The 27,226-nt window shown below is 42.6% G+C and overlaps 2 protein-coding genes across 2 annotated transcripts in view; one reads left to right on the forward strand and one right to left on the reverse strand.

The window, feature by feature from the left end:
• Positions 1–27,226, forward strand: part of fer (fer (fps/fes related) tyrosine kinase) — a 69,638-nt gene that overhangs the window by 9,850 nt on the left and 32,562 nt on the right. The window lies entirely within an intron of this gene.
• On the reverse strand, positions 14,097–24,294 carry si:ch211-202f5.2 (uncharacterized protein LOC795181 homolog). The gene is made up of 3 exons (XM_012857820.3): positions 23,567–24,294; positions 17,236–17,480; positions 14,097–16,004 (listed from the first exon to the last, which is right to left on the reverse strand). Exons 2-3 carry the CDS (start codon positions 17,473–17,475, stop codon positions 15,672–15,674), a joined length of 573 nt encoding a protein of 190 aa, XP_012713274.1. The 5' UTR covers positions 17,476–17,480; positions 23,567–24,294; the 3' UTR covers positions 14,097–15,671.

Genomic DNA, 27,226 nt, shown 5'->3' on the forward strand with positions numbered 1-27,226 from the left:
GATGTGATTATTGGTGGATACTTTAACTCTACTTTGGATCCTGGTCTCGACCAATCAGAGAGTAGATGGGTTATACAACATTTTATGTCTGAATTAAACTTAAGAGATACTGTATATGGAGAATACAAAACCCGACAAAGAAAGAATTCTCTTGCCACTCAACTGCTCATAATAGCTATAGCCATATAGATTATTTCCTAATTTCAAACTCTTTGATTACCAGAATTAAGGGTTGTGCCTACAAAAGCGTTCTGATCTCTGATCACTCATTATGCATGCTTAAATTTTCACCCTTAAATATATTTAGATGCAATCCTTTTTGGCGATTAAAACCCCTCTGGTTGCAAATGCCCAAATTTCTGAAACACATTGAGACAAATATTGACAAATACTTCAGCCTTAATAAAACTGAGACTTCTGCATTTATTAGATGGGAAGCCTTTAAGGCTTTTATATGGGGGTCATATGATAAGCTACACAAAAACCAAAACTAATAACACTATTAAGGAGATGCTAGAACTTAAAGAACAAATACAACAGACTGAACTCGAGATAAACCTTAAGGGCTCCAAAGAAAAACAGGAACTGCTATTATTGAAAGCAAAATACGACAAACTATCTATTAACAAAGAATCATCAAAGATGTTCAGATTGAAACAATCCTACTACAATCACGGAGAGAGAGCAGGAAAACTTTTAGTGTGGCGCATTAAAACTCTACAAAATGAGAGGGCAATAAATGAAATCACAACTGCAAATGAAAATACTATGGATCCTCAAAAAATGAATGATCTCTTCAAAGATTACTACTCAAAACTATCTACATCTAATGGACATATACCAGAAACATCATTTGACCCCTTTCTTAATTCTATAAACTTCCCCACACTTAGTAAAACAGCTAAATCAGAACTGGATAAACCAATAACTATAGAGGAACTCTCAAATGTAATAGATTAATTTAAAAATAGGAAAATCACCAGGTCCAGATGGGATAGCTTTGGACCTATATAAGATTTTTAAAAACAAACTACTACAACCCCTATATAATATGCTATTGGAAAGTTATACCATTCAGTAATTACCCCCTTCCTTACGAAACGCGATCATAACAGTAATACCTAAACCTGGAAAATCTCCCACGAATTGTGAATCTTTCCGACCAATCTCACTTATAAATTCTGACGCCAAGATAATATCCAAAGCACTAGCAAATAGGCAAATAGAGAAATTTTTACCATCCCTTTCGGACCCTGATCAGAACGGATTTATAAAGGGGCGACAAGCTTACCATGGTATACGTCGTGTATTAAATATAATCCATGCAAGTTCTGAACACCCCGACACAGCTCTGCTCTCATGCAGAAAAGGCATTCGACAGAGTGGAACATAATTATCTCTACAGAGTTCTCTCTAATTTCGGCTTTGGACCTTACTTCATAAATTTAATTCAATAAGTAACATGAGCCACTCTGACTAGAAGCTTTGTCACAAAGGAAAGTTTTAAGATTAGTCTTAAAAATAGACTGGGTGTCTGCCTCACGGACCAAAACTGGGAGTTGGTTCCACAGGAGAGGAGCCTGATAGCTAAAGGATCTGCCTCCCATTCTACTTTTAGAGACTCTAGGAACCACCAGCAGACCTGCAGTCTGAGAGCGAAGTGCTCTGTTAGGAACATACGGGGTAATCAGAGCTCTGATATATGATGGAGCTTGATTATTAAGGGCTTTATACGTTAGAAGGAGAATTTTAAATTCTATTCTTGATTTAACAGGAAGCCAATGAAGGGAAGCTAAAATTGGAGAAATATGATCCCTCTTGTTGATTTTCATCAGAACTCTTGCTGCAGCATTTTGGATCAGCTGAAGGCTTTGAACTGCATTTTGTGGACTTCCTGATAGTAAAGAATTACAATAGTCCAGCCTTGAAGTAACAAATGCATGGACTAGTTTTTCAGCATCGCTCCTGGACAGAATGTTTCTAATTTTGGCGATATTCCTGAGGTGAAAAAAGGAAACTCTGGAAACCTGTTTAATATGGGATTTAAATGACATGTCTTGGTCGAAAACAACACCAAGATTTTTAACTTTATTACCAGAGGCCAAGTTAATGCCATCCAGATTAAGTGATTGATTAAGAACTTTATTTTTTGAAGACTCTGGCCCAAAGATTACAACTTCTGTCTTGTCAGAATTTAAATGCAGGAAATTTAAAGTCATCCAGCTTTTGATGTCATCAAGACATGACTGCAGTCGAAGTAACTGATTGGATTCATCAGGATTTATGGATAAATATAGCTGAGTGTCATCAGCATAACAGTGGAAATTAATCCCATGCTGTCTGATCATTTTGTCAATCGGAAGCATATATATAGTAAATAGAATTGGTCCAAGGACTGAACCCTGTGGTACTCCACAAGTGACCTTAGAGTTTGAGGAAGATTTATTATTAACATGAACAAACTGGAATCTGTCCGACAGATAAGATTTAAACCAGCCTAATGCTTTTCCCTTAATCCCTACAGTATGCTCAAGTCTTTGTAGGAGAATATTGTGATCAACTGTATCAAATGCAGCACTGAGATCTAACAGGACAAGTATAGACACAAGTCCATTATCTGAGGCCATGAGAATATCATTGGTGACCTTCACCAGAGCTGTTTCAGTGCTATGATGAGCTCTGAAGCCTGACTGAAACTCCTCAAGTAGGTCATTACTTTGTAAATGTTCACATAGTTGATTAGCAACTACTTTCTCAAGAATTTTAGATAAGAAAAGAAGATTAGATATAGGTCTGTAATTTACTAACTCATCTTGATCAAGAGATGGTTTCTTAAGTAAAGGTTTAATAACAGCTACTTTAAAAGCCTGTGGTACATATCCATTTACCAAGGATAGATTAATCATGTCTAAAATAGGACCACTGATCAGAGGGAATACCTCCTTAAACAACTTGGTTGGGAGTGGGTCTAACATACAGGTAGAAGGTTTAGATGAAGCTAAAATTTTAGATAGCTCAGAAAGCTCTACTGCTTTTAAACAGTTCAAACACTGCGCAGGTTCTAAAGATTCCTCCAATGCTGCCTCACTTACTGAGGACGAGGTAATCATGTTTGGGAGGATGCCAATTATTTTATTTTTAATGGAATCAATTTTATTTATGAAGAATCCCATAAAATCATTACTGCTAAGAGCTAAGGGAATGGATGGATCAACAGAGCTGTGGCTCTGGGTAAGTTTGGCAACTGTACTGAGGAGAAATCTAGGATTATTCTTATGCTCCTCAATTAATGATGGAAAATATGCTGCTCTAACTCTGCGAAGGGTCTTGTTATACAACAATAGACTGTTCTTCCAGATTAGGTAGGATTCCTCTCGGTGTGTAGAGCGCCATTTTCTCTCCAATTTCCTAACATTGTGCTTCAAGGAACGCAGCTCTGAATTAAACCAAGGAGCCAGCTTCCTGTGAATAATCACCTTCTTTTTCAAGGGAGCTACATAGTTGTTATGGGAGTTTTGGGTGGAATTCTAAACAATAGTAACTGAGTTCCCATCTTTACCAAATGACGAGACGGTGGTATGACGTTCCAGCACTTTTATTGAGAAACAGAGCAGAGATTCACATAGATGGAAAGTAATCGCACCCCACGGTTCTGCTGTGGTCTCTGTCTGCCCTGTCTCTGCCTGCCTCGCTTTTCGGGCTTCCCCTAATACTGCACCGTGGCCTTCCAATGAGACAAAACAAAGACAGTCTATCGTAAACAAGCAGTATCCCTCAGCAGCTGCAGCATTTGGCCTTGCAATCAGCAAACAGTGGATCTTATACACAGACATCAGGTCTCCAGGCCTCCTCTGTCCGAGTGGTGTGAGGCCATAGTGACTTCAGAATAATAATTCTTATAACATTCCTCTCTTTTTTTTTTTCTTGATGATGGCGTCGTCGTCATCATCAAGTCAAAACAAGATGACCCATCACTTGAAAATGTGAACAAAGCACAGAGGAACCATTTCTGTAAACTCGTAAAGTGGGACCCAAAGGGTTCCCGTGTTGGAACCGGGTAGTGCTGGAACTTTTAATACAGATCAACATGAATGCTTCATAGAGCTTTAACACACAAGATCAAAGATTTAGCTTTTGTCCACAATTTAGGATTCATCTAATTAGGTAAGGCCTGTTTTAGGTACCTATGCGCACATTATTTTGAAATTACATTAGACTAGATAAGCTAAAACCTACTCTGACCCACCCTGAATACCCTCCTACTCCTTTCTCCACTCACCCCTACGATGGACAATAATCCACCACTCCAAACTTACAACACCAGGAGCAAAGGCAGGAGAGGTTCAGTGCGGGCAGGGGAACCACAGAAAAAGCTACCCCTGGGGGGCAGTAAAAACTGGCAAGGCCCCCCTCCCAGGGAGATCTGCTCTCGGCCAATCTGAGCCTGAAAACCCTGTACTGAATCTATGTGTTATCATTACCAGCTAATATTAAAGGATCTTTAGAGCCAATCCGATCCTGGTTCTTCCTATATCAAATCAAAAGGTGCATAAACCATAGATCCTTGTGTGTCTGAACCAAACAGTTTCCATTTTTTACCATAAAACCATATTGATCAACATGATGTAATATTAAAGTGTAGATCTCATAACACAAAAAAATCAAACATGTAAGTCAGTGGAACAGAGCAGTTAAACAAACAGCAACACAATATGAGAAGAGTTCCAAACGTCAAGAACGCAAAGTTAAGGAAGCCTTCAGGCCATTCAGGCACAAGGCAGAAAATAATCTAATCGCGCTTAAAGTCTCTTCAGGTAACTCCTCCCGTTGAAGAATAAGGAATCAGAGTTCTCTGGCTTCTTCATCCCCAGTCCTCTTCTTGGTTCCTCCTTGCAGGCTGGACGATTGAGCTGGATGGTAATAAGTGTTCAGTTCTGGATGGGCACTGAGCATTTTATTTTGCATTTCTCTCTAATAAAACACTTTGTGAAGATGGTCTGCAGACACGAGTCCTTGTTCCCACTAGAGAACAGAAACAAGGTGTAATTAGTGTTCTTATCAAAACCCCTTTTCCTGTGTCATTTATTAAAACATCCTCCAAGCACTTTCACATTCAAGATATTTCTGTGCACAATTATTTAGCTTTCAGAATTCTGCAATTTAATTATTAATTAAAATAGTAATCTTTAAGTTCAAATGTATATGCAGTAAATTCATAATAATTCTTAACAGAATGCTTTTAATGTGTGTCTTAACTGTTGTTGTCTGACAGTTGAAGTTCTCTGCAACATAATTTCATCAACATATTCGTTGCATGTCATTTCCCAATTATTTTGAAAACCCAACTGAGAAAAAGAAAGCCTTTCCATGTGAAAGCTTTTCCCTCTCTCTCTACTTTTTTTTTAAGAAGAAAGTGAGGTGCTGTTCTGCACAGAAAACAAAATATTTATACCATGCTGTTACTGTTCAAGGATGCCAAGGTTCTACAACACAAAACAAAGCAGAGAGCAGGAGAGAACAGGAGTTTTTTGAAAATGTTCTAACATTGTTGAACAACCAAAGCTACTTAAGCAAATCAGAATTAGTTCCCAAATTAATCCTAAAATAAAGTAAACCTTACATTGTGTACATTGTGATTATTTATTTATTTATCTTCTTAAACTGATGATTAAGGACTTTGATTAAGAAGTTCTTGGATGAACGCGTCTCTGCGTTCCTATTTGTCTAGGCCTCTGCAATCTGATCTATGATCTATGTATTCTGAGTGCCTAGTCAGGAAGGGTTGAGGTTCTCCGAAGCTTTCTGTTTTCAGCAGAACGCAATGACGCAATGAAGAAGTCATACCGTTTACAAAGACATCTATTTGTGAATTGGAAGAAACAACATTGCTGCCATCTACAGGGCATTTCTGCAATACGGAGGATATTAAAAAGGGGACAGACTCTTTAAGTTTTGATACAGCATTATCCGATAAAGATCTACTATAATGGAACCCTCTTTTGGGGGTGGAGAACTCAGTTAGATTAAACTTAAATGTTATTAAAAAATGATCAGATAGGACAGGTTGTGAGGAAATACTGTTAATTCTTCACAATCAATGCCATATGTCAGCACAAGGTCTAAAGTATGGAGCCAAGAGTGCGTCGGTTTATGCACATTTTGAGCAAAACCAATTGAATCTAGGATAGTTTTAAAGGCTACACTAAGGTTATCACATTCTGTGTCAACATGGATGTTAAAATCACCCACTATAATAACCTTATCAGTATTTAACACCAAATCAGATAAGAAATCTGACAACTCATCCAAAAACTGAGTGTAAGGGCCTGGTGGATGATACAAAACAACAAACAGAAGAGGTTTTATTGCTTTGCAGTTTGGATGAGGGAAACTGAGGGTTAAATGTTCAAAAGAACTGTAGTTATTAATTGGCCTGGGACTAATTAATAAATCAGACTGAAAGATGGTTGCCACTCCTCCTCCTCTTCCCACAGATCTGGGAATGTGGAAATTTTAATAATTGGAGAGAGTTGACTCATTTATACTAACGTAGTCCTCTTGTAGCCAGGTTTCTGTGAGACAAAACAAATCAATCTGTTTATCAGAAATCAATTCGTTAACTAACAAAGTCTTTGGAGGGAGAGACCTTATATTTAATAGACCACATTTAATTGTTTTATTTTTAGGTTCAAGGTGAACCGTATTGATTTTTATTAGGTTTTTATGATTTGTTCCTTTTAAATCAGTTTTTGATCTGTTAAGTTTTGGCCGTGGGAAAGACACCGTCTCAATAGGATAATGGATGGGTAACAGTACAGAAGCTGCAGAGAGGTGTGTTAAACTACGGCTCTGCTTCCTGGTCTGGACCCTGGGTTGTCAGCATTTAGGAGGACTAATAAATCCGGCCAGATTCCTAGAAAGAAGAGCTGCACCATCCAAAGTAGGATGGATGCCGTCTCTCCGGATCAGACCAGGTTTTCCCCAGAAAGTTCTCCAGTTATCAATGTAGCCCACGTCGTTTTCAGGACACCACCTAGACAACCAGCGGTTGAATGATGACATGCGGCTAAACATGTCATCACTGGTCAGATCAGGCAGGGGACCAGAGAAAATTACGGAGTCCGACATTGCTTTAGCAAACTCACACACCGAAGCAACACCAACTTTAGTGACCTCCGATCGGCGTGATCGGGTGTCATTACCACCAGCGTGAATAACAATCTTACTGTATTTACGCTTATCCTTAGCCAGCAGTTTTAGGTAAGATTCTATGTCGCCCGTTCTGGCCCCTGGCAGGCATTTAACTATGGTCCCTCGTGTCTCTAGTGCCACGTTTCTGACTATTGAGCTCCCAATCACCAGGCTCGGCTTCTCAGCGGGTGAGTCGCTGAGTGGGGAAAATTTGTTAGAAACGCAGACGGGTTGGTGGTGAACTGGGGGCTGAAATCTAGAGCTATGCTTCCTACGAACTGTCACCCAGCCGGCCTGCTTACCCGGCTGCTCGGGTGCTTCTGGAGGACCACTAAGTGAACTAACGCTAAGTCTATGTGGCTCCGCGCTAGCAGAGGGGCGGCTATCAGCTGGTCTTTCCATAGCACGGAGCCGGGACTCTAATTCTGACACCCTCGCCTCCAAAGCTACAAAAACACTACATTTATTACAAGTACCATTATCACTAAAGGAGGCAGAGGAATAGCTAAACATCTGACACAGAGAGCAGGAGATAAGGGGAGACTTAGTCAGAGACGGAGAAGCTGAAGTAATAGTAGGAGAGGAAGCCATTGTGGAGCTAAAGCTAGGCTAGGCTAAAGCTAGGCTAGTGCCCTTCTACCACGCCAAGAGAGCAAACCGTGAAACACGAGGAGTTCCCAAGCGTGATGTGCAGCAACAGAAAATGTTTTAAAATTGCTTATGTGTTAGAAACAGATGTTACAGCAAAGAGATTAAAGATAAAAGCGAGAGAATCTGGAGCAACAAACCATTGCTCACGCAGTAAAAACAGGAAGTGATACAATACGCCTTACCGCAAACAGGAAGTGACGTCAGCCAAACGGATTAAAACTATTTATAATAAACCTTCTGCCTCAGTTATAACTAATAACATTGTATCTAAATCATTTAATCTAGCTAGGGGCACTCGTCAAGGCTGTCCCCTTCACCTCTCCTTTTTGTTCTGGGAATTGAACCATTAGCTATTGCCATAAGGAATAATCAAAACATACAAGGTGTCAGAATAAAAACATTGAATCTAAAATTGGATTATTTGCCGATGATATTATTTTAATATTATCCAGTCTAAACAGCTCAATCCCTCAACTACTTAAAACTATCAACGGATTTGGTTACATTTCCGTGTAAAAACTAAATTAATCTAAATCCACCATCCTATTTTTAAAACAGGCTGAGAGAAATAACTCACCAATCCACACAACATTTCAGGTAGCTAAAAAACAGCCTTACTTACTTTGGCCATATAAATATTCTCAAAATGAACGTACTCCCTAAACTCCTATATCTCCTCCAGGCTATCCCTCTCAATTTTTGGATTACAAAAATCCAAACAATCCTAAATACTTTCATTTGGAACAACAGACAAGCCAGATTACGTTTATCATTATTATATCTCCCATATAACAGGGGAGGACTTGGTGTGCCAAATATTAAATGGTATTATGGGCCGCTCAACTCTCCAGTGCATTCAGCTGGTTTTCAGCAAATGTCCAATCATGGGTAAATATAGAAAATATAAACACCGCTCCATTATCCCTAAATTCATACCTATACTCAAGGAAATGCAAAGAGTTACTGAAAAACACTTCAAACCCATTTGTTGAAAACACTATTCGAGTATGGTATGATGTACATAAATTCAAAAATGAAACACCAATACGATCACAATTCTCCCCGATCTGGGGCAATATGACATTTGAACCAGGTAGGAAGGACATTCAATTCAATTCAATTCAATTTTATTTATATAGCGCCAAATCATGAAACATGTCATCTCAAGGCACTTTACAAAGTCAAGTTCAATCATATTATACAGATTGGGTCAGATTATACAGATTGGTCAAAAATTTCCTATATAAGGAAACCAGTTGATTGCATCAAAGTCCCAACAAGCAGCATTCACTCCTGGGGAACCGTAGAGCCACAGGAAGAGTCATCTGCATTGTACATGGCTTTGCTGCAATCCCTCATACTGAGCAAGCATGAAGCGACAGTGGGAAGAAAAACCACCCATTAACGGGAAAAAAAACCTCCGGCAGAACCGGGCTCAGTATGAACGGTCATCTGCCTCGACCGACTGGGGTTACAGAAGACAGAACAGAGACACAACAAGAGAAACAAAAAAGCACAGAAGCACACATTGATCTAGTAATCTGTTCTACATTAGATGGTAGTAGCGGGTGAGCCGTCTTCTCTGGATGATGTCACAGTTAACAGAACGCCAGACCAGGTGTACCTACTATGAAGAGAAAAGAGAGAGAACAGAAAGTTAAAAGCTGAAATGACAACACATAATGCATAATTGAAGAACAGTAGAACTCAATATAGTGAGAAAATTAGATCCTGATATACTCCAGTAACCTAAGCCTATAGCAGTAAAACTATAAAGGTAGCTGAGAGTAACATGAGTCACTAGTTATAATTTTTGTCAAAAAGAAAAGTTTTAAGCCTAGTCTTAAAAGTAGACAGGGTGTCTGCCTCACGGACCAAAACTGGGAGTTGGTTCCACAGGAGAGGAGCCTGATAGCTAAAGGATCTGCCTCCCATTCTACTTTTAGAGACTCTAGGAACCACCAGCAGACCTGCAGTCTGAGAGCGAAGTGCTCTGTTAGGAACATACGGGGTAATCAGAGCTCTGATATATGATGGAGCTTGATTATTAAGGGCTTTATACGTTAGAAGGAGAATTTTAAATTCTATTCTTGATTTAACAGGAAGCCAATGAAGGGAAGCTAAAATTGGAGAAATATGATCCCTCTTGTTGATTTTCATCAGAACTCTTGCTGCAGCATTTTGGATCAGCTGAAGGCTTTGAACTGCATTTTGTGGACTTCCTGATAGTAAAGAATTACAATAGTCCAGCCTTGAAGTAACAAATGCATGGACTAGTTTTTCAGCATCACTCCTGGACAGAATGTTTCTAATTTTGGCGATATTCCGGAGGTGAAAAAAGGAAACTCTGGAAACCTGTTTAATATGGGATTTAAATGACATGTCTTGGTCAAAAATAACACCAAGATTTTTAACTTTATTACCAGAGGCCAGGTTAATGCCACCCAGATTAAGTGATTGGTTAAGAAGTTTATTTTTTGAGGACTCTGGCCCAAAGATTAAAACTTCGGTCTTGTCAGAATTTAGATGCAGGAAATTTAAAGTCATCCAGCTTTTGATGTCATCAAGACATGACTGCAGTCGAAGTAATTGATTGGATTCATCAGGATTTATGGATAAATATAGCTGAGTATCATCAGCATAACAGTGGAAATTAATCCCATGCTGTCTGATAATTTTGCCTATCGGAAGCATATATATAGTAAAGAGAATTGGTCCAAGGACTGAACCCTGTGGTACTCCACAGGTGACCCTAGAGTTTGAGGAAGATTTATTATTAACATGAACAAATTGGAATCTGTCTGACAGATAAGATTTAAACCAGCCTAATGCTTTCCCCTTAATCCCTACAGTATGTTCAAGTCTTTGTAGGAGAATATTGTGATCAACTGTATCAAACGCAGCACTGAGATCTAACAGGACAAGTATAGACACAAGTCCATTATCTGAGGCCATGAGAATATCATTAGTGACCTTCACCAGAGCTGTTTCAGTGCTATGATGAGCTCTGAAGCCTGACTGAAACTCCTCAAGTAGGTCATTACTTTGTAAATGTTCACAAAGTTGATTAGCAACTACTTTCTCAAGAATTTTAGATAAGAAAAGAAGATTAGATATAGGTCTGTAATTTACTAACTCATCTTGATCAAGAGAAGGTTTCTTAAGTAAAGGTTTAATAACAGCTACTTTCAAAACCTGTGGTACATATCCATTTACTAAGGATAGATTAATCATGTCTAAAATAGGACCACTGATCAGAGGGAATACCTCCTTAAACAACTTGGTTGGGATTGGGTCTAACATACAGGTAGAAGGTTTAGATGAAGCTAAAATTTTAGATAGCTCAGAAAGCTCTACTGCTTCTAAACAGTTCAAACACTGCGCAGATTCTAAAGATTCCTCCAATGCTGCCTCACTTACTGAGGACGAGGTAATCATGTTTGGGAGGATGCCAATTATTTTATTTTTAATGGCATCAATTTTATTTATGAAGAATCCCATAAAATCATTACTACTAAGAGCTAAGGGAATGGATGGATCAACAGAGCTGTGGCTCTGGGTAAGTTTGGCAACTGTACTAAAGAGAAATCTAGGATTATTTTTATTCTCTTCAATTAATGATGAAAAATATGCTACTCTAACTCTGCGGAGGGTCTTGTTATACAACAATAGTCTGTCCCTCCAGATTAAGTAGGATTCCTCTTGGTGTGTAGAGCGCCATTTTCTCTCCAATTTCCTAACATTGTGCTTCAAGGAACGCAGCTCTGAATTAAACCAAGGAGCCAGCTTCCTGTGAATAATCACCTTCTTTTTCAAGGGAGCTACATTGTCTAATGCAGAACGCAATGAGGAAGTCACATTGTTAGCAAAGGTATCGATTTGTGAATGGGAAGAAACAGCAATGCTGCCATCTACAGGGCATTTCTGCAATACTGAGGATATTAAGAAGGGGACAGACTCTTTAAGTTTTGATACAGCATTATCCGATAAAAATCTACTATAATGGAACCCTCTTTTGGGGGTGGAGAATTCAGTTAGATTAAACTCAAATGTTATTAAAAAATGATCAGACAGGACAGGGTTGTGAGAGAATACTGTTAATTCTTCACAATCAATGCCATATGTCAGAACAAGGTCTAAAGTATGGAGCCGAGAGTGCGTCGGTTTATGCACATTTTGAACAAAACCAATTGAATCTAGGATAGTTTTAAAGGCTACACTAAGGTTATCACATTCAGTGTCAACATGGATGTTAAAATCACCCACTATAATAACCTTATCAGTATTTAACACCAAATCAGATAAGAAATCTGACAACTCATCCAAAAACTGAGTGTAAGGGCCTGGTGGACGATACAAAACAACAAACAGAAGAGGTTTTATTGCTTTGCAGTTTGGATGAGGGAAACTGAGGGTTAAATGTTCAAAAGAACTGTAATTATTAGTTGGCCTGGGACTAATTAATAAATCAGACTGAAAGATAGTTGCCACTCCTCCTCCTCTTCCCACAGATCTGGGAATGTGGAAATTTGAATAATTGGAGGGGGTTGACTCATTTATACTAACGTAGTCCTCTTGTAGCCAGGTTTCTGTGAGACAAAACAAATCAATCTGATTATCAGAAATCAATTCGTTAACTAACAAAGTCTTTGGAGGGAGAGACCTTATATTTAATAGACCACATTTTATTATTCTATTTTTAGGTTCAAGGTGAACCATATTGATTTTTATTAGGTTTTTATGATTTGTTCCTTTTAGATCAGTTTTTGATCTGTTAAGTTTTGGCCGTGGGAAAGACACCGTCTCAATAGGGTAATGGGTGGGTAACAGTACAGAAGCTGCAGAGAGGTGTGTTAAACTACGGCTCTGCTTCCTGGTCTGGACCCTGGGTTGTCAGCATTTAGGAGAACTAATAAATCCGGCCAGATTCCTAGAAAGAAGAGCTGCACCATCCAAAGTAGGATGGATGCCGTCTCTCCGGATCAGACCAGGTTTTCCCCAGAAAGTTCTCCAGTTATCAACGTAGCCCACGTCGTTTTCTGGACACCACCTAGACAACCAGCGGTTGAATGATGACATGCGGCTAAACATGTCATCACTGGTCAGATCAGGCAGGGGACCAGAGAAAATTACAGAGTCCGACATAGTTTTAGCAAACTCACAAACCGAAGCAACACCAACTTTGGTGACCTCTGATCGGCGTGACCGGGTGTCATTACCGCCAGCGTGAATAACAATTTTGCGGTATTTACGCTTATCCTTAGCCAGTAGTTTTAGGTAGGATTCTATGTCGCCTGTTCTGGCCCCTGGTAGGCATTTCCCTGGTTTCTTTAGTGCCACATTTCTCATTATGGAGCTGCCAATAATTAAGGTCGGCTCCTCGGCGAGATTGTCGCTCAGAGGGGAAAATTTATTAGAAACGCAGATGGGTTGGTGGTGATCTGGGGTCTGTAATCTAGAGCTATGCTTCCTACGAACTGTCACCCAGCCAGCCTGGTTACCAGGCTGCTCGGGTGCTACTGCTTTAGGTTCGCTACGTGAAGTTACTCTATGCGGCTCCGCGCTAGCAAAAGAGCGGCTATCAGCTGGTTTTTCAACAGCACGGAGCCGGGTCTCCAATTCTGACACCCTCGCCTCCAAAGCTACAAAAACACTACATTTATTACATGTACCATTATCACTAAAGGAGGCAGAGGAATAGCTAAACATCTGACACAGAGAGCAGCAGATAGGAGACTTAGTCAGAGCCGGAGAAGCCATTATGAGGCTAAGGCTTGGCTAGCGCTAGGCTAACGCTAGGCTAAAGCTAGGCTAACGCCCTATTACCACGCCAAAGAACAAACCGTGTGAAACACGAGGAGTTCCCAAACGTGATGAGCAGCCACAGACAATGTTTTAAAAGTGCTTATGTTTGGAAACAGATGTTACAGCAAAGAGGTTTAAAGATAAAAAGCGAGAGAGCCTGGAGCAAAGCTCCGTCGTTCACACAGCAACAACAGGAAGTGACGCAATACGCCTTACCACAAACAGGAAGTCTGATAACCTCTAACATGGGTTTTAAAATTTGGCACACTAAAGGATTATGCAAAATTTCAGATTTATTTGATAAAGGGATAATGATGAGTTTTGAAGATATGAAACAGAAATTTGAAACCGTTTCTTAAATTTTTGCTAATTAGAAGTTTTATCTTGGGCACTCAAAAATCTTTAACTTTGCCCTCTCTTACTTCTATAGAAAAACTGGCAACAAATTGCCATTTAAAAAAGGGCCAAATATCCGGCTTTTACAACGTCATTAAAGACAGCTCCCAGATATCGTCAGAACACAAAAGGAAGGCGTGGTGTGGTGTGAAGACTTGCAATGAAATATATCAGTAGAGGAATGGCAGAAGGCCTGTCTGAAAGCACAAACTTCCACTCATTCCAGATTTATTGACCCGAACCTTAAAATGATCCAGTTTAAACGGTTAATGCGGGTGTATAACAACAGAAAAACAGAACAGATATAATGGTGATATACCTGATGTGTGCCTAAAGTGTATAGAGCACAAAGGAACTTTGGTACATTTTATGTGGTACTGCTAGAAAATAATACCGTTTTGGGAAGAGATGATTTCCAAGTGTAAAACCAGACCCAGGTTGTTTGTGTTTGGCCTTTACCCAGAGATCACTCATGGATCCAGGTCAATGCTAAAGATGTATATCTGAATCCTGGAAAAAGTCATACAGACCGACGTTGGATCAGAGGCTACAGCAAATGGCATCAGCTCTCCTACCGGAAAGAATCACTTCCATGCTGAAAATATCTGGAAGCATTCATCTCGTTCAGTAAACAGAGGAGCTTTGAATGAGATTTCATAATACCGCATGCAACTCCCACTCTTTATGTATTCTATACTTTAAAAAAGCAAATACACACAGTTATGGAAGAAAAATACTAAATTATTTCATTGCAGTCTGATGACAATCTTTTATGTTTGATTGAATAATGAAATTACACATTTGCCTCCAGTCTGATCTACACTGCTATAACAGTGGCAGGGTTATCAGTATTAGCAATATTATTATTTAATATTATATATAATATTATTATAATATTATATGTGATATATTTATCGACTGTGTCTTTGTAGCTCATAGTTAATGTCAAGTGAACAGCAGGTGGGATTATTCAGCACATTCGTGCAAAACATTGCAGTATGAAAACAGTAGTTGATCTGTGGACCGGTGGGCGCTCCAGTCCGGTTCTGGACCTGAAGATCCGGTACAGGAAACAGATCCTGAAGCCAAACATCTGAAGACTTCTGGCTGAACAAACACGGCAGGATCAACTAGATCAGAATGTTAGCTCGTTCAGACCAGGACCATCTCCAGGGTAACTTGTGTGAAAGTCAGTAATGTGTAGATTAAACCACCAGAAAAATCCCTGAATAATCCCTGGAGGTGATAAGAGATCTACTGAAAAAAGAAGATCCAAACATGTAAACCTCTTTATATGATATGCCAACACAATCAGAACATCTTTAAAGACTTTTGTTCTTTGTTCTATTTTCTTTATATATACATTTAGACACTGATGTGTCCTCACACTAATATCAATCAGGGATGATCAGATCTGGATAGAGAGAAATCCTTTAATGTTCTCCTTCAGAGGAAGTCTGAGGCGTTTTTATCTGCTTCACTTCAGTGGTCCCCAGGTTTGACGATGTACCTCAGCAGTCATCACCTGGCCATCTTAACATGTCCTTCCGTCAGGTGTGGACATGTGATCAGATCAGCTAGGACGGATCAGTGCACACCTGAACTGGACCTTGCATTAAGTAACTAAGTCATCCCCGCCCTGGGCAGCAGAACCAGCAGCACAGCCAGCAGGATGGCGCTGGGCAGCAGTTGCCGTAGCGTTGAAAACGAGGCTCAGCCAGGCCACCGTGGAGCCAGCCATCATCTGGAGCTTCTTTCCCCAGCCAAGGCTTGCCATCGCTGACTGCGCCCCCAGCCTTGGCCCCGTCCATGCGAGCAGAGCTCCAGGAGGATGAGGAACAGGAGATATAGGTCTGCTGGGCCTTCACTGCCAGGAAGGAGGCCAGGTCCAGGTCCAGACCCGCTGCTCCTCCTCTGGGCCGTGGTGTGTTCTGCCGACACTGAGGACAGGGGATCCACACCTAAGGAAGAAGGAAAGTTGTTAGACTCAGCTTTATAGCATCGTTGGAGGAGAGAGTTAGGTTCAGTCTGAATCATCACATTTCTGATGTCACAGCCTGCGAGGAAGAGGAGTATCTCTATGAGTCTTCATAAGGCCTCTCTTATAAAGCACTACTTCTATCCTGTTAGTCTTTTCCTAACCAAGCCACCAACAAAAGACCAACAGGTCTGACTTTAGGTGCTCTGAAAACTGCTGAGACCCCATCTATGTCCTTAGACCCCACCAGGGTCCCAGCTCATTAGGTCAGGGAAGATTGAGCACTTCATACAGTACTGGTCCCACGGCTCTCCGTCAGGATTGGATTGTGTTCATCAATGTCAGCTCAGCATTCAACCCTAATACTCTCAAAAACAACCAAACCACAACTGGATCAGGTTTTGTATACTTCCAGCTTCTCCAGAAAACAGAATATATGCTTACCTTGAATCCCGCCAGGGTAGGAGACCTTCCTCCTGAACCCCCCAGGGATGTGTTTTCTCAGATCTACATTTTATTCCAGGACATAAGACTGACTTCAAGGAGAACGGGTCAAGAACACCAGTAAAACCAAGATTTGCCTTATATGGCCTAAACTGGAACTTGGTCTTCTGATAAAAATACCGTGGAAAGGGTATAAACCCGAACTCCAGTGCTCAGGGGCTGGTGTCCTACAACTTTTATTTGTGTCTCTGGTCCGGCACACCTGAGTCAAATAATCAAGGCAAGGCGAGTTTGTTTGTAGCACATTTCCTTAACAAGACCATTCAAAGTGCTGCACATGAACAGAAAATAAGAAAAGAAAACATTACAGGGGAAAGATGTATGTTACAGTTGAATAGTAGCAGGTCAAGATATAAGACAAGTCATTAGCAGGACCCTGGAGAAGTTGACTGCACACTGAGGAGCTATTCAGCCATTTGTTGGAGCAGGGACACATCTAAATGTTGCAGGACTGGAGTTTGACACCCCTGGTATAAACGTTCAGAAGACAACGGGAATGCCTGAAGTCCAGCCCGCTGTCCTGTTAGAGGAGCTAGAACCACACCACAAACTGCCCCTTGTCAAGTGGTTGCAGTTAGAATGAAAGTGACTTGCATTGGTATCCTCCATGCCAGAATGTCTTTAAGTGTTGGTACAAAGAATGAGGACATTACAGGGTGAAAAAGCTGCGGATGAGAGAAGGACCTGGGAGGACACGTGGCTTTCCTCACCTGCTCATTGATCACCGTGTCCAGTCTCTTCAGACAGGCCTGGCAGAAGGCGTGGCCGCAGTGCAGACGCCGCGGCAACCTCGTCGATAGGTCGTAGCTGCCGAAACACACGATGCACACCAGGTCCGGCCGTCTCCCAGACATTGCTGTCACTGTGGGAACAGAAGGGAAGGGAGGAGGGTGGGGCTGACAGGTGTCGTCTTCCTCCTCTTCATCTTCCTTTCTCATGACATGAGGCATCTTTCCTGTTGCACAAGGAAAAGTTCAATTAAATTTTAGTCAATTCACAACATGTCATCTCAAGGCTCTTTCTAAAGTCAGACTCCATCAGATCCTCCAGGTTGGTGAGAAAGTTTCCTCTCTAAGGAAACCCAGCAGGTTGCATCAAGTCTCTCCAAGCAGCATTCACTCCTCCTGAAAGAGCGTAGAGCCACAGTGGACAGTCGTCTGCATTGTTGATGGCTTTGCAGCAATCCCTCATACTGAGCATGCATGAAGCCACAGTGTAGCTTCACTCGAGGGATTCAGATTGGCAATTGCTCTGCCCAGCACAAGGTCGAGACGCCGACACAATTAGCCACCGAGGACCACAGCCCCCAGTTCTCTGTTCCAGCCCTGAGGCTCTTCTTCCTCTCACTGCAGGAGATGTTGATGTCTGTCAGTCAAAGCTCCGTTCCTCCGGCAGTGCCTCCTCTCTACACATCTCTGTTTCAGTGTCTGCACCTCCTGGTTCCGCATCATGCCAAGGTCAACACTTTCAGGAGGAGACTCTCAGTTCTCCATCTGCATCCACATTTCCTGCTGTCACTTCCTTGTCACCACTCGGTCCCAGAGGATCCGCTTCATTGCCAGTACCCATCGAGCCACGCACCACTCCACTGCCATCCCTGAGGAGCTGGAGGAGAAGTTGTGGATTTATGCTCACCATATCAAAAGGTTTAGAGAGTTCTCCTTCCATAACTTTTATTTTTCATAGCTGTTTATTACAGCCTATGATTGCCGGTTATCCTAAGGTCTGCCACTAGGGGTCAAGCTGTTGCCTCTATTTCAGCCATTGGAGTCCTGCAGGTCGTTTTTACTCACGTCTCTGAGGGTCCAGTGGACGCATTTGCTCCTGTTAACGTCTCTTAGGGTCTAGATGAAGACTCAGCTTTTGCCCACATTCCTAAGTTTGTTGAGGAGGGTGTCCAGGTGGACTCCCTTCTAGTTCAGGTCCTGAACTGTTGGCCGTTCATTGACAAGGGCACACAAGTTTCATCAGGAACTTGTTTGATGACAGCACCCAAGGCCCTATTGGACTCCAACCACCCAGGAGCCCACAGGGATTGCAAGTACCCTAAGCTGCTGCATGGGTTCTTGTCTCCCAAGCTTCAGGTCTCGTCTGATACCAAACTCAGGTCTGGGACAGAGCCCATCAAGCCTGGCAAGGTCTGCCAGGCTCTAGCCAGGGTTTGAGCCGTCTAGGTTTAGGCGGTTCTTTAGACGCTCCTAGCTTCACTTGAGGCATCGTTGGCTGCCAAGACCCCTGCATCGACGTTGTTGGCCGCCTAGAGACCAGGTCCTGTGTTGACAGCCTCTCAGGTTCCTGATCCGTCAGAGAAGACCACCGGGTTACCCACCAGAGATCCTGCCTCGTTGGGGATTACCTCTGGGTCGCCCCCTGAATTTTTATCTTGCCCTGTCTGGGTAGTTGTTTTTTGTTGGTTTTTTTTGGATTGGATTTTTATACCACAGTAGACTGTCCCTCCAGATTAGGTAGGATTCCTCTTGGTGTGTAATCTTCTCTCCAATTTCCTAACATTGTGCTTTAAGGAACGCAGCTGGGTCCCCTGCGAGACTAACCAGGGAGCCAGCTTCCTGTGAATAATCACCTTCTTTTTCAATGGAGCTACATTGTCTAATGCAGACCGCAGTGACAAAGTCATACCGTTTACAAAGACATCTATTTGTGAATTGGAAGAAACAACATTGCTGCTATCTGCAGGGTATTTCTGTAATACTGACGATATTAAAAGGGGGACAGACTCTTTAAAGTTTGATGCAGCATTATCTGATAAAGCTCAACTATAATGGAACCCACTTTTGGGGGTGGAGAACTCAGTTAGATTAAACTCAAAGATTATTAAAAAATTACCAGATAGGACTCTGTTCTGTCTCTCTTCGAGGTTGGTGGTGTCTTTCAGCTCTCTGGAGCTCCTTATATGCTCTGCCCTCCCTTCCCCCCATCTCTCCTGCTATTTGCTTTGTCTTGTCTTTCTGAGCACTTTCTTCATATCACCCGAACTCTGAAAATCTTGGATCTGGTAAGCTGGTCTCTCGATGCTATTGATAATTTTTTTAAGACTGGTAGGCAACGAAAGGGGGTCCCGTCCGGTCCTGATTGACTCATTTTGTGGGATACACCCTACATTATTGGATGGAAAACGGTGTATCTTTCGACTTTGTCATTCCTGGACATTTGAAACGTTTACATGTTTGGATTCAGGATACTTGGATTTCTACTTATGGGATTTGGTGGATTTTTGATGTATCAGCAAATACAGCGGATTTGGCCTTGATCAGGCTGCCGGCTGCATGACGCGCTCACTAAGGCGGTGAACGGACAGACCTGGTAGGTGAATGGAGCAGAGCCGAAAAGCTAGATGTGCTGGTACGCAGACTGGCCTCAGTGGTTGGAATCAAGGGCAGATGGGATAAAAATCTAGAAGTGTAACACGGAAAAGCCCAACTATTAGGAATATTGGATTTCATCATTTGGAGCCAGCAAAAACTTAAAGCTAACTGGAAAGTCAGAGCAGCTTGCCATAACAATCCCCTGGATTGTTATGGCATAGAGCTCAGAACTCCCCCCCGCTCCCTCCTCCCCCGCTGATATCTGCGGATGCTTTCTGAACTGTTGGCCGGCTGATAACATCAAGAACAATGGCCTCTGGAGAGCGTTCACAGAAATATAATCACTTCACCCAAACAGACACACATAACTGATGCTCACAAATACAGATGAACCTACACTCGACAAATCTACAATGTTATCCTTCTGCTATATGTGTATATGTGTCTCGTCTTATTTGTGCCTTTTGTGCAAGAGTTTTATTTTGATATCTCAAACTGTATCCTGTAATAGGATAAAGTATGTGATATGTTTTTTTCCCTCCCACCTTCCTCTTGTTTGTGGCCCCTATTTTTTCACAGAGTAACGGCAGCGCCATGTGGGCACCGTGTAAGTGCCCTTGGCAGCATGGCCTCAGTAAATCGTCTCCCCCTGAAATGTTTGTGATGTTTGTGATGGCAGTTTTACTGAAACAGCAATTTCCCTCTGGGATTATTAAAGTATTTCTGATTCTGATTATGTCTGAAATACTGTTAATTCTTCACAATCAATGCCATATATCAGCACAATGTCTAAAGTATGGAGCCAAGAGTGCGTCGGTTTATGCACATTTTGAGCAAAACTAATTGAATCTAGGATAGTTTTAAAGGCTACACTAAGGTTATCACATTCTGTGTCATCATGAATGTTAAAATCACCCACTATAAAAACCTTGTCAGTGTTTATCACCAAATCAGATAAGAAATCTGACAACTGATCCAGAAACTGAGTGTAAGGGCCTGGTGGACGATACAAAACAACAAACAGAAGAGGTTTTATTGCTTTGCAATTTGGATGAGGGAAACTGAGGGTTAAATGTTCAAAAGAACTGTAGTTATTAATTGGCCTGGGACTAATTAATAAATCAGACTGAAAGATGGTTGCCACTCCTCCTCCTCTTCCCACAGATCTGGGAATGTGGAAATTTGAATAATTGGAGGGAGTTGACTCATTTATACTAACGTAGTCCTCTTGTAGCCAGGTTTCTGTGAGAAAAAATAAATCAATCTGATTATCAGAAATCAATTCATTAACTAACAAAGTCTTTGGAGGGAGAGACCTTATATTTAATAGACCACATTTAATTCTTTTATTTTTAGGTTCAAGGTGAGCTTTATTGATTTGTATTAGATTTTTATGATTTGTTGCTTTTAGATAAGTTTTTGATCTGTTAAGTTTTGGCCGTGGGAAAGACACCGTCTCAATAGGATAATGGGTGGGTAACAGTACAGAAGCTGCAGAGAGGTGTGTTAAACTACGGCTCTGCTTCCTGGTCTGGACCCTGGGTTGTCAGCGTTTAGGAGAACTAATAAATCCGGCCAGATTTCTAGAAAGAAGAGCAGCACCATCTAAAGGATGGATGCCGTCTCTCCTGATCAGACCAGGTTTTCCCCAGAAAGTTCTCCAGTTATCAATTCAATCTGAAAAACTCACACAGAAAGAAAAGGCAATTAGAAGAATTTTATTGATACAATATTTTAAGAGTTTGGCGCTCAGACCTCGGCAGGAAAAATTCACGCTGAATTATACTTGAATATGCATTAGCAGGCGTATGAGAATAGGGATATTTCCCCCCGGGTCTGAAACTGGTGGTGGAGTGGAGATAAGCAAAGTTTGTTCAGTCCATATGATGATCTGTTTGAGCTTGATGTCCAACTTGATAAACACAGGTTTGCATGAACTGTCCATGATGAGCAAGCATGAAGCGACTGTGGAGAGAAAAACTCCCCCTTGGGAAGAAACCTCTGGCAGAACCAGGCTCAGCATGGCGGTCTTCTGCCGGACCATTTTAATGAGTGGCTGGGAATTCCATGAGAGTCCAGCAGGAATTACACTCTGATAGGAACGAGGTTGAAGGAGGAAGCCAGGCGAAGCTTGGTACGATGGTGGAGAAGGGGATGGAGGTGGGTTGAAACCGGTCGACAGAGTCCAAACTGGACACGCGCAGCCACTGCTTGCTCGCTGAGGACAAGGCCGAGATGAGGATGTGGAGTTCTTTTTAAGATGAACCCAGGATGCTGATTGGCTTTGAGGAGGAGCAGTTCAAAGCTGATTGGCTTGCGTCGGAGGCGGATGAGTCCCTGATTGATGGAGGTAGGCAATAGTGTTTCTTCAGTCTGAATTTTCGCTAAAGCTGCATTGTAGCCCACGTCGTTTTCTGGAAACACTTTTCATGACTTTTATTTCAGGTAACCAGAAAAGACTGGGAATAAAATGGGTTCAATATGTTCGCCCTTAAAATCTTATTGGCTGAACAGAAAATAAACTTTCTATTTTAAACTAACAAAAAAAATTTTTAATAGAGCACTTTGCTCTCAGATTGAACCACCAGTAGACCAAATGACGCCACTGACAGAGTTTCTGCTACCATGAACCTTTTACATAGTACATAGAAAGTACTCTGAAGTTCTTCTGCATCCATTCATGACCTGTACAGATACAGGACCATTAAAAGTACAGCTAACACTGCTGCTGACCCAACACATCCTGGTCACAGGTTATTGAGACTGTTACCTGCAGGGTGGCTCTACAGAGCGCTGATGGTTTAAACGAGCTAACAGAACCAGTCTCTACCCCAGGCTATATATCTGATGAACACCTTGCAGCCAGGGTACCTAGCTATGCCACAGTGAGCGCATATATATACATTTACATTTATGTATGTTTAAAAAACTCTCCTGTAAATACTGCCCCTATTCTTACCTTTTCCATAAAAAAAATGTTTTTGTCATAGGTTATAGTTTTCTGTTCTCCTTGCTGGTTTTTTACGCAATGTGAAAGTTGTAATGCGAAGTCAAATTCCTTGTTTGTTCCTTGAATAAAGTTGATTCTGATTCTTATTTCTGTCTCTGCTCTGTCTTCTCTAACATAGAAGGTACACCTGGTCTGGTGTTCTGTTAGCTGTGACATCATCAGGGGAGGCAGATCATCCACTATTACCATCTACCATAGAAAGTACTCCTGGGTCAATGTGAGCTTCTGTGCTTTTTGTGTCTCTGCTCTGTCTTCTCTAACATAGAAAGTACTCCTGGGTCAATGTGAGCTTCTGTGCTTTCTGTGTCTCTGCTCTGTCTTCTCTAACATAGAAAGTACTCCTGGATCAATGTGAGCTTCTGAGCTTTCTGTGTCTCTGCTCTGTCTTCTCTAAGCCCCAGTGGGTGGAGGCAGATGAGCGTTCACACTGAGCCTGGTTCTGGTTCTGCTGGAGGTTCTCCTCCCTGTTAAAGGGGAGTTTTCCTCTCCACTGTCGCTTCATGCATGCTCAGTATGAGGGATTGCTGCAAAGCCATCAACAATGCAGATGACTGTCCACTGTGGCTCTACGCTCTTTCAGGAGGAGTGAATGCTGCTTGGAGAGACTTGATGCAACCTGCTGGGTTTCCTTAGAGAGGAAACTTTCTCACCAACCTGGAGGATCTGATGGAAGCTGACTTTGGAAAGAACCTTGATATTAACACTCACCAGAATTTGTTGTCACTTTCACATCCTGTCCTCTTCTTCCTCTGTCTTTTCTGTCTTCCCTTTCTTTAGTTCTTCGTCACTTGTTCTTTTTTAGTTCCTTCATATTTATCTGCCGTTCTCACTTGCCACCCTTTGTTCCATTTATCCTTTTGTCTTGATTCAGCCGTTTATTTTGTTTCCTCCTTTCTTATAGACCTGTTTCTGTTTTGTTTTTTGTTGGTGTGACTTGTCTTTTCGTCTCATCTCTCCCCTCTGCTGCGTCCTTGTCTTCTGTTCTGTCCTTTTTGTTCCTCTCAGAGCTGGAGAGAGAGAGAGACTTATCTTTATCAATAATTCAGTCTCGTTCAACCAGCACACACACCAATGAGTTGAAACCTGACTCTGTAATAAAGACCTCACATTAAGAAAACAACTGTATAGAAATGACAATAATAACTGATCAGTAAGTTATTAATAACCCTAGACGAGGTTCAGTTAAAAAAGAAAGCAACCCTGATTATCCAGACTGTCGCCTGCTGATATCTGATAAACTAGCAAACAGGAGCAGCTTCATGATCAATACCTGCTCCTGGAACCTGATCAGCCAATAGAAAGTGGAGTTGGGCTCAGGTTTCTGGAGGTGTCGCCCTATCAGGTGTCAGCTGCAACCTCCCTGTTTGGTGACTGAAGGACACAGAGACACTTTTCAGAAAGTAACAGTTCTCATCGAGCGTATGGACGAGTTTCAAACTGACTCCTGGTTCAGGATCCCCCCCCCCCACACACACACACACTTACATTTTAGTTTATGTGGCTAAAAACGGAGTTATCTGTTTTTGCAAATGAACTCTTCATATATATAGTGAACCCTGGCTATATCGCGGTTCACCTTTCACGGTCTCACTGTTTCACGGATTTGCATTGATGAGCCGTTCATTACAGTTCTCTAACATAATCCATGGTGGCATGTCAGTTTATAAGAATATTTGTGCCCAGAAGAAAAAAGAGCGACAACCACTGATAACTATGTTCTTCTCCCAAAAAAACACACCTGCACCGCGGGCTTTAGAAGACAAAAACGCTGCAGAGTGAAGTCAGGATGCAGCAGCTCAGTCAGAAGAGCAGTGAAATACAAGCGAGTCCTATACTGTACTTTCTATTTTTTTTATAATATTTTTTTATTTTCTCCCGTTCTAATCCAACGACTCAGGTCGCGGTGGGGCGGCGCTGATCTCCACAATTTGAAGCCTTCAGTTCGTATTGATGATTAAAATTATTATTTTACAGAACAGTAGTTATTTGTAAATAATTTAAAAAACGCTTATATAGCACTTTTATTTGTTAAACAAATGCTTGGGCCTGTAAAAAAGTGTGTGTGTGTGTGTGTGTGTGTGTGTGTGTGTGTGTGTGTGTGTGTGTGTGTGTGTGTGTGTGTGTGTACATAAATATGTGTACATGTACAAATGTACACATATTTAACGCGGCGCATGTTCACGTGAAGCAGCAGATATGCTGCTCGGATGTTGAACTTCTCGCAGTGAGCTTAAGACCTTATTACTTGCCGAGAGAGTTCGGCCACGTGATCGTGCTCTGTGTTTACATCCCTCCCTCCGCGGACGCCGCCGCCGCGTGTGAGTGGATCCACGCCGCTGTAAACAATCTACAAACACAGCACCCCCGCGCTCTCCTGCTGATCACAGGGGATTTCAACCATGCCTCTCTCCGTTCCACCCTCCCCACGCTCACCCAGTACGACACGTGTAAAACAAGGGACAATAAAACGCTGGACCTTTTTTATGCTAACGTTAAGGACGCTTACACCTCCGCCCCCCTCCCCCCACTTGGACGCTCTGATCACAACCTCGTCTATCTGCTCCCCCATTACATTCCACTGGTGAGGAGGACAATAGCGCAGAAGAAGTCAGTGAAAGTTTGGTCAGATGAGGCCAGTGAGAAACTGAGGGATTGTTTCAGATCCACAGACTGGAGCATGTTTCAAAGCTCTCATGGAGAGGACATCAACAGCCTGACTGAATGCATCACTGACTACATGAACTTCTGTGTGGAGAGCATCGTGCCTACACGACGGCTATGATGCTTTCCAAACAACCCCCGCTGGATGACCCCTGAGCTGAAAGTCCTCCTGAACCAGAAGAAGAGGGCTTTCTACTCAGGAGACAGAGAGGAGCAGCGTAGAGTCCAGCGGGAGCTCCAGTGGAAGATCAGGGCAGCAAAGAAGGATTATGGGAAGAAGATGGAGGAGCAGCTGGCACAGAACAACGTCAGGGATGTGTGGAGAGGTCTGAAGAACATCTCCGGCTTCGGGCAGAGGACCAGCAGGGCTGCAGATGGAGACACCAAGACTGCAGATGAGTTGAACTCATTCTTCACTCGGTTCGACTCCCCCCACACTGGCCCCCTCCTTGCCCTCAACTCTCCACATGTCTCCAACCACCAGCGCTCCAGAGACCTACCATCCCCCCCACCGCCACTCCGATCAACGACTGACCCATCCACACCTTCAGCCCTACCTTCCTCCTCCCTCACAGTCACACCTATGCAGGTGAGAGGACAGCTGACGAGGCTGAAACAAAGGAAAGCCTCAGGACCGGACGGCATCCCCCCCAGGCTGCTGAGGACCTGTGCAGATGAGCTCTGTGAGGTCCTCAGCTACATCTACAACCTGAGCCTCAGCTTGGGGGTGGTGCCCACCCTGTGGAAGACCTCCTGTGTGGTACCGGTTCCCAAAACACCGCACGCCAGGGAACCGGCCGACTTCAGACCAGTCTCCCTGACCTCCCACCTGATGAAGACCATGGAGCGCCTCATCCTCTGATGAAGACCATGGAGCGCCTCATCCTAGCTCACCTGCGTGGTGAGCCCCACCCTGGACCCGCTGCAGTTTGCGTACCGGCCCAACATCGGAGTAGAGGATGCCATCATCTACCTGCTGCAGCGGGCGCTCACCCACCTGGAGACCACCGGGAGTGCTGTGAGAGTCATGTTCTTTAACTTCTCCAGCGCTTTCAACACCATCAGACCGGTGCTACTGAGGGGGATGCTGGAGGACGCTGGGGTGGACAAACATCTGGCTGACTGGACCATCGACTACCTCACCGACCATCGACTACCTCACTGACCATGGACTACCTCACCGACCATCGACTACCTCACCGACCATCAACTACCTCACTGACCATGGACTACCTCACCGACCATCGACTACCTCACTGACCATCTACTACTTCACTGACCATGGACTACCTCACTGACCATCGACTACCTCACTGACCATCGACTACCTCACTGACCATGGACTACCTCACTGACCATGGACTACCTCACTGACCATGGACTACCTCACTAACCATGGACTACCTCACTGACCATGGACTACCTCACTGACCATCGACTACCTCACTGACCATGGACTACCTCACTAACCATGGACTACCTCACTGACCATGGACTACCTCACTGACCATAGACTACCTCACTGACCATAGACTACCTCACTGACCATAGACTACCTCACTGACCATAGACTACCTCACTGACCATGGACTACCTCACTGACCATCTACTACTTCACTGACCATGGACTACCTCACTGACCATAGACTACCTCACTGACCATGGACTACCTCACTGACCATAGACTACCTCACTGACCATGGACTA

Source organism: Fundulus heteroclitus, chromosome 8 (genome assembly GCF_011125445.2).
Source record: "Fundulus heteroclitus isolate FHET01 chromosome 8, MU-UCD_Fhet_4.1, whole genome shotgun sequence".
Taxonomy (NCBI): domain Eukaryota; kingdom Metazoa; phylum Chordata; class Actinopteri; order Cyprinodontiformes; family Fundulidae; genus Fundulus; species Fundulus heteroclitus.